Source organism: Cololabis saira, chromosome 12 (genome assembly GCF_033807715.1).
Source record: "Cololabis saira isolate AMF1-May2022 chromosome 12, fColSai1.1, whole genome shotgun sequence".
Lineage (NCBI taxonomy): Eukaryota > Metazoa > Chordata > Actinopteri > Beloniformes > Belonidae > Cololabis > Cololabis saira.
Genome location: NC_084598.1, coordinates 2,791,410 through 2,800,837, shown reverse-complemented (window position 1 = coordinate 2,800,837; position 9,428 = coordinate 2,791,410). Strand labels below are relative to the sequence as shown.

The window sequence follows — 9,428 nt, the reverse complement described above, 5'->3', positions numbered from 1 at the left end:
AGTTTAATTGAATTGAATTGAATTGAATAGGTCTTGGGGACTGGTGTGTGAGAGCCTTATGTATTATATATGTTGTATGTGACTGTTTTGTACTGTGTTGTATGTTTTATGATGGACTCCCTCAAAAACGAGATGATTCATCTCAAGGGGTTATCCGTTAATACAAATCTAATATGCAAGTTTTCGTGTGCAGTTTTCATTACACAAAGAGCGGTTATGTTGGAGTGATCCTTTGTTGATTTGAACTCAAGTTTTCGCTAAACAGCAGAAAAAAAAAACATACAAGGACTGCGTTGTAATATGAAATAATTTTCTTTTCAGGAAAGCATTTACTTTTTATTTATTTACATTTTTACATCCAAACGCACGATCATGATTGCCATCTACTCACAGATGTTCCAATCTACAGAAAACAGTATCTTTGTTTAGGTGCTGTCCATGGTGCTGATCCCAAATTCTATAATCATGTTATCAACATCAAACGTTGTTGTCTGAACAGCAGTGATAAATGTGCATGAATGCCCAGGTTATTACTTAAAGTCCTACATCATTTGTGGTTCTCTTTCTGGCTCCAGACACAAAACTTTGTTCAGTCTATAAACGATTTACAAACAACGTGACACTTTCGAGAAAGCAAATCACATACAGTCAAATAAGACATTTTGCAGACAGTGGAAGCAGAACTAGTAATAAGTTAGGTCCTTTCCGGTCACTTCAGGGTCTTTATTTTTTTGTTTTTGATGAATTCTGAGCGACTACCTTTCCTTCTGCTACTTTAAAACCTTCCTCCCTTCTGTTTGCACAAAAGCATTTAAGTGGATCCTTCATATTTAGAGAGGCTTATCAGTAGCAACACATTTAGTTCTGCATAAGAGTCGTCCATTTCTTCCCGAACAGTATTCATTTGTGGTCAGGAACCGTCTGCAGGGCTTCCTCTGGGTCTCTGTTGATGTTCACATTCTGGGAAAATAACAACACAAATACTGAAAAAAGCAAGAAGTCAATGTGTCACAAAGTTTAATGAGTTATTCATTGGATATGCCTTAATAGGGTTTGAATACATTTCACTACTACAATGTTATACAAAATGCTGGCATAGACTCTCAGTTATCCATCAGCTTGAAACAAGGTAACTGGACTTGCTTTTCTTTTGTTTTTGAAGAAATGTCACCTCTATAAGCTGGAGGATAAAGTGATAAAATGTGTGTGGGTGATTTTTGTCTATTCTTAACACTAACCCTTCTATTTCTGTGACATTCTTGGTGCTTTAATATACTGCAATTTGTTGTCTGTCCCCAGATTTCTGATATACAGGAGTGTCTCAGAAAATTAGAATATTGTGATAAAGTTCTTTATTTTCTGTAATAAAAAAATGTCATACATTCTGGATTCATTACAAATCAACTGAAATATTGCAAGCCTTTTATTATTTTAATATTGCTGATTATGGCTTACAGCTTAAGAAAACTAAAATATCCTATCTAAAAAATTTGAATATTCTAAGAATCTTTATCTTAAACTGTAAGCCATAATCAGCAATATTAAAATAATAAAAGGCTTGCAATATTTCAGTTGATTTGTAATAAATCCAGAATGTATGACATTTTTGTTTTTTTACCGTAATTGCATTACAGAAAATAAAGAACTTTATCACAATATTCTAATTTTCTGAGACAGTCCTGTATCTCCTCTTCACGTAATCCATTGTGGAATTTGATGTCTGTTTAGGTTAATTCTCATATTTTTTCATTCTCATACTTTTTTCATCTTCAGTTGTTTCATTTACACTGCGGGTGGAAGGGGTGGGGTCACTGGTTTAACTTTTTTTTTAGGTAGCATGTGTCAAAGTTACATCCATGTCAATCCCAGAATGAAGGTTTTCCCATCCACATTTTATTCTGTGATCACAACATACTGTACATATTTGCCGGAAAAATCCAAATAAAAATATTTTAAATTAAGATTGGCCTACTGTAATTCTTTGTTAGTGGGATGTCCTAAAATAATTCTGAATAGCATCCAGTTGATCCAAAATACTGGAGTTAAAGTCCTAAAGAGGAGTAGCAAGATAAATGTTATTTATTCCCTCCATTGACATCCTTTTAATTCCAGCATAAATCCCGAAATTTCTCTTCCTACATAAACATAGCACAACAAGTAGGGAAATGTGTGTTTGTTAGATTATGTCTTTGTTATAACAATGCTTCTTGGGAATTAATCTTATATTGAAACCCCTGTTTATTCCATGTCATTGACAGCTACAAATCAAGCCAGAAATCTTGGTGTAATTATTGACTCAGACCTGAACTTCAACAGCCATCTAAAGTTTATCACTAAATCTGCCTATTACCACCTAAAAAACAATGCTAGAATTAAGGGTATTCTGTCTAAACAAGACATGGAAAAACTTATTCATGCATTAATTTTCAGTAGGTTGGATTATTGCAATGGCATCTTTACAGGCCTTAACAAGAAATCAATCAGGCAACTGCAGCTGATCCAGAACGCTGCTGTCAGAGTCCTTACAAACACCAGGAAACTGGACCATATTACACCAGGAAACTGGACCATATTACACCAGGAAACTGGACCATATTACACCAGGAAACTGGACCATATTACACCAGGAAACTGGACCATATTACACCAGGAAACTGGACCACATTACACCAGGAAATTGGACCACATTACACCAGGAAACTGGACCATATTACACCAGGAAACTGGACCATATTACACCAGGAAACTGGACCATATTACACCAGGAAACTGGACCATATTACACCAGGAAACTGGACCATATTACACCAGGAAACTGGACCATATTACACCAGGAAACTGGACCATATTACACCAGGAAACTGGACCACATTACACCAGGAAACTGGACCATATTACACCAGGAAACTGGACCATATTACACCAGGAAACTGGACCATATTACACCAGGAAACTGGACCACATTACACCAGGAAACTGGACCACATTACACCAGGAAACTGGACCATATTACACCAGGAAACTGGACCATATTACACCAGGAAACTGGACCACATTACACCAGGAAACTGGACCATATTACACCAGGAAACTGGACCATATTACACCAGGAAACTGGACCATATTACACCAGGAAACTGGACCATATTACACCAGGAAATTGGACCACATTACACCAGGAAACTGGACCATATTACACCAGGATACTGGACCACATTACACCAGGAAACTGGACCATATTACACCAGGAAACTGGACCATATTACACCAGGATACTGGACCATATTACACCAGGAAACTGGACCACATTACACCAGGAAACTGGACCATATTACACCAGGAAACTGGACCATATTACACCAGGAAACTGGACCACATTACACCAGGAAACTGGACCACATTACACCAGGAAACTGGACCACATTACACCAGGAAATTGGACCATATTACACCAGGAAACTGGACCATATTACACCAGGAAACTGGACCATATTACACCAGGAAACTGGACCATATTACACCAGGAAACTGGACCATATTACACCAGGAAACTGGACCATATTACACCAGGAAACTGGACCATATTACACCAGGAAACTGGACCACATTACACCAGGAAACTGGACCATATTACACCAGGAAACTGGACCATATTACACCAGGAAACTGGACCATATTACACCAGGAAACTGGACCACATTACACCAGGAAACTGGACCACATTACACCAGGAAACTGGACCATATTACACCAGGAAACTGGACCACATTACACCAGGAAACTGGACCACATTACACCAGGAAACTGGACCATATTACACCAGGAAACTGGACCATATTACACCAGGAAACTGGACCATATTACACCAGGAAACTGGACCATATTACACCAGGAAACTGGACCATATTACACCAGGAAATTGGACCACATTACACCAGGAAACTGGACCATATTACACCAGGATACTGGACCATATTACACCAGGAAACTGGACCATATTACACCAGGAAACTGGACCATATTACACCAGGAAATTGGACCACATTACACCAGGAAACTGGACCATATTACACCAGGAAACTGGACCATATTACACCAGGAAACTGGACCATATTACACCAGGAAATTGGACCACATTACACCAGGAAACTGGACCATATTACACCAGGATACTGGACCATATTACACCAGGAAACTGGACCACATTACACCAGGAAACTGGACCATATTACACCAGGAAACTGGACCATATTACACCAGGAAACTGGACCACATTACACCAGGAAACTGGACCACATTACACCAGGAAACTGGACCACATTACACCAGGAAATTGGACCATATTACACCAGGAAACTGGACCATATTACACCAGGAAACTGGACCACGTTACACCAGGAAACTGGACCATTTTACACCAGGAAACTGGACCATATTACACCAGGAAACTGGACCATATTACACCAGGAAATTGGACCACATTACACCAGGAAACTGGACCATATTACACCAGGATACTGGACCATATTACACCAGGAAACTGGACCACATTACACCAGGAAACTGGACCACATTACACCAGGAAACTGGACCACATTACACCAGGAAACTGGACCACATTACACCAGGAAACTGGACCATATTACACCAGGAAACTGGACCATATTACACCAGGAAACTGGACCATATTACACCAGGAAACTGGACCATATTACACCAGGAAACTGGACCATATTACACCAGGAAATTGGACCACATTACACCAGGAAACTGGACCATATTACACCAGGAAACTGGACCATATTACACCAGGAAACTGGACCATATTACACCAGGAAACTGGACCATATTACACCAGGAAACTGGACCATATTACACCAGGAAACTGGACCATATTACACCAGGAAATTGGACCACATTACACCAGGAAACTGGACCATATTACACCAGGAAACTGGACCATATTACACCAGGAAACTGGACCATATTACACCAGGAAACTGGACCATATTACACCAGGAAACTGGACCATATTACACCAGGAAACTGGACCATATTACACCAGGAAACTGGACCATATTACACCAGGAAACTGGACCACATTACACCAGGAAACTGGACCATATTACACCAGGATACTGGACCATATTACACCAGGAAACTGGACCACATTACACCAGGAAACTGGACCATATTACACCAGGAAACTGGACCATATTACACCAGGAAACTGGACCATATTACACCAGGAAACTGGACCATATTACACCAGGAAACTGGACCACATTACACCAGGAAACTGGACCACATTACACCAGGAAACTGGACCACATTACACCAGGAAACTGGACCACATTACACCAGGAAATTGGACCATATTACACCAGGAAACTGGACCATATTACACCAGGAAACTGGACCACGTTACACCAGGAAACTGGACCATTTTACACCAGGAAACTGGACCATATTACACCAGGAAACTGGACCACATTACACCAGGAAACTGGACCATATTACACCAGGAAACTGGACCATATTACACAAGGAAACTGGACCATATTACACCAGGAAACTGGACCATTTTACACCAGGAAACTGGACCATATTACACCGGTCATGAAATCACTACACTGGCTTCCAGTGAGTCAAATGATAGAGTTTAAAATCTTACTGCTGGTCTAAAATCCATGCTGGATCTGTTAGTTCCTATGAAGCTCTCAGACCCCTGAGGTTCATCTGGATCTGTTAGTTCCCTATGAAGCTCTCAGACCCCTGAGGTTCATCTAGATCTGTTAGTTCCCTATGAAGCTCCCAGACCCCTGAGGTTCATCTGGATCTGTGAGTTCCTATGAAGCTCCCAGACCCCTGAGGTTCATCTGGATCTGTGAGTTCCTATGAAGCTCCCAGACCCCTGAGGTTCATCTGGATCTGTTAGTTCCCTATGAAGCTCTCAGACCCCTGAGGTTCATCTAGATCTGTTAGTTCCCTATGAAGCTCCCAGACCCCTGAGCTTCATCTGGATCTGTTAGTTCCTATGAAGCTCCCAGACCCCTGAGGTTCATCTGGATCTGTTAGTTCCTATGAAGCTCCCAGACCCCTGAGGTTCATCTGGATCTGTTAGTTCCTATGAAGCTCCCAGACCCCTGAGGTTCATCTGGATCTGTTAGTTCCTATGAAGCTCACAGACCCCTGAGCTTCATCTGGATCTGGTTGGTTTTGGTTCCCAAAAACCAGAACCAAGCAAGGTTCATCAGCGTTCAGTTATTCTGCTCCTCACCGGTGGAACAAACTTCCTGTAGACCTAAGGTCTGCTGCAACTGTAGATCCTTTAAATCACACCTAAAACATTACTGTTTACTGAAGCGTACTCTTAAATTAAATACGTACTTTTTTAACAACTTGTGCTTCTTATTATTTTACCTCTTTTTTATCATTTTATTTCATTGTATTTGTTATTTACTGTTTAATTGTGTCTTGCTGCTTTTAATGTTGATGTAAAACACTTTGAATTACCTTGTGTTGAATTGTTCTATACAAATAAACTTGCCTTGCCTTTTAAATTGTGCGTAATTGTGTGTAAGGAACATGCATTTGTGGGATTTGCAGCAGAGCTGAGTATGAGGATTGTGCCCATGCAAATTTTGCCAAATCTTCTCTGCGAAAGCCAAACAACTTTGCACTTTGCAACTTTCCACATATTACAAATGTATAATGTATAATGAACTTATATAATAATGAAATAAAATTGACAACTGAAACTATAAGAACAAACAAACTTGAGATACAGCCCAGATAAACAATTGAAACAATGTCAATCTTTACTCAGGTCAGTGAAAACTACTCAGCTGTTTTTGTCTCTTAATAAACAGAAACCACCTTCTTTCTAAACATGTTTGAATAGTACATCAATGTGTTTTTGTTGTTTACATGTCTCAAATCTTGGGAAAAAAGATTGAGATTAAGGGTGATGGCCAAATGCAGATAATACTGGGGTCCTTGACATGCCAGTTTGAGATCTAAATGTGTTGTTATATCGTTATTGAATGCACTGTATTTGTTGCATTGATTGACTGAATGTGCCTATATTTTCAACACTGTGCCTAGTTTTATGTTTTACACTATGCAATACGTTTTACACTGTACAATATGTTTTTATACAGAACTTTGTATTTTTTTCTTTATCCTTTTGAAGAAAACAAAAAGTCTTTGACAGATCACATGTTTTGGCGTATTTGTTACAAGGACGTTTTGCTAATTGTTCAAATCTTTATAATTATAATCTACAATTACCAGGTAATATTATGGAAACAACACACGCTTTCTTTTACAGTCCAGTTTCACTTTAATTAATGGATCCATGAAATGTATAGTAAATACAAGCTAGCTACATGGTCATTGAAGTGTAATTAGCTGGTAACTAATATAGGTTATCATTTCCTGGTAGATTGCAGAACAATACTTAGTAATTACCTGATACTAAATAATTCATGTAATTTCAGAGTAATTACATGGTAAATTGACTAGTAGTTACCAATATTAACCTAGTAAATACCTGTAATTTCCCTCATAGTTCCCATCTAATGTCTTTGTAATTACCTAGTAATGTTTAGTTTAAACAACCAGGTATTTACCATGTTATTACCCGGTAGTTACCATGTAATTATCTTGTAAATACAAGGTACTACTAGGTAATTACAGTGTAATTACCATGGTATTACCTGGTTATTACTGTAGTGTAAAAGAAAGATCATTTAGCTTCTCTTTAGTTTAAATAAAAACAAACAAACAAACAAAAAATAATTTAGCCCCTTGATGCCCGATATAAGAAATAAAACACAGAAACATATTCTTTTTTAATTTATAGTGTTTATTATATACCAAAAATTAAAAACACCCCAAGTTTTATGTTTACCACTTTTTTAATTTATATATACATATATATATATATATATATATATATATATATATATATATATATATATATATATATATATATATATATATATATATATATATATATATATATATATATATATATATATATATATATATATATATATATATATATATATATATATATATATATATATATATATATATATATATATAAAACCTCTATTAAAATAGATGAGGCAATTTCATTTATTTTACTACTTATTCATTTCATTTTTTAGAATTTTTCTAATTGCATTGGTTTTTATTCTGGGGGTGGTAAAGAAGTCTCAGACAGGTACCGTATGTATCAAATATGCAACATCTGGCATCATGGGGTTAAGATTCAATTAGCCTTTTCTCTCTTTACCATTACTGTTGTAATGCAAATGGAGGGGGGGGAACTCTCTCTTCTGTTCTTTATTTATCTTGATTTTGATTAATTTGCAGGACATGGATGGGCATAGTAAGAAAGTACAGTGAACCTTGTTTTTATCTGTTCAAATGACTAAAGTCAAATTTATTTCAGCAGAGGGGTATTCCTTCCATTAGATAATATACCACACACAAATAATTGGCAAAGCTAGGTATTTATTACAGAAAAAAAAAATACATGTTAGTAGAAACTTACTGTTGGTCTCTCCCTGTGTGTGTTGACTGCTTCAACACTGAGGGAAAACGACTCAATTTTACACCCTGGAATTGTGGAGAAAAAATAAAACAGGATGTTACTGAAAGATTTGCAGAGTTTGGATATCTGCACTGCATCACTGCTACTTACCGTAAGCTATTGGTGTGAGTTTGATCACTGTGTGAAGGGGGCATCTTAAATAAGGTAGCTCATCTTCACAAGAAGATAAATGAATGTTATTAACAGTTTATCTGCATCAATATGACAGTATAAGTACCATATTTTCCGCAGTATAAGGCACACTGCATTATACACCTTCAATACCGATTAAAAAAAATCGTTGATATTTTTAAAAGGAGGCTCAAGACACACCTTTTTAGCTTGGCTTTTATCTGATCTCATTTACCTAGTCTTTTCAGCTATATATTGTATTTACTTCTTTAGCTTTTTTATAGCATTTTTTACTTTCTTTTAATCTTTTAGTTTTTAGCTCCAGTGTTTCCTCAGGGGGGTCGTCCACACTGGGAGGTGTGTCTGCTCTGCCCATGGGGGTGTCGTCATGGGGGTCCCTCAGGCCTGGGTAGCTGGGGTGGGGCTCCACCTACTGTGTGGGGTCTGCCCCGGTCTGTCCGGGTTGGGGGGGTCTCTGTGGCGATGCTCCTGGTGGTCGTGGTCGGTGGAGCCTCTCAGTGTGGACGGCCACCCATAGGTAGTGTTTTCCTCACCTGGATCGTTAGTGCTAAGCCATGTCACCAGTCCACTTACTGTGTGTGTGTGTGTGTGTGTGTGTGTGTGTGTGTGTGTGTGTGTGTGTGTGTGTGTGTGTGTGTGTGTGTGTGTGTGTGTGTGTGTGTGTGTGTGT

The 9,428-nt window shown here is 38.1% G+C and overlaps 1 protein-coding gene across 2 annotated transcripts in view; it reads right to left on the bottom strand.

Annotated features, from left to right (window-relative positions):
* Positions 1-289: 289 nt before the first annotated feature.
* The window catches only part of pfkfb1 (6-phosphofructo-2-kinase/fructose-2,6-biphosphatase 1), a 26,646-nt gene continuing 17,507 nt past the window's right edge, over positions 290-9,428 (bottom strand). For both annotated transcript variants that reach the window (XM_061735170.1, XM_061735169.1), the window contains exons 12-14: positions 8,717-8,779; positions 8,567-8,631; positions 290-960 (exon numbers count right to left, since the gene is read on the bottom strand). In XM_061735170.1, the coding sequence (XP_061591154.1) occupies positions 901-960; positions 8,567-8,631; positions 8,717-8,779 (188 nt within the window). In that variant the 3' untranslated portion in view covers positions 290-900. The remainder of the gene's footprint in view (positions 961-8,566; positions 8,632-8,716; positions 8,780-9,428) is intronic.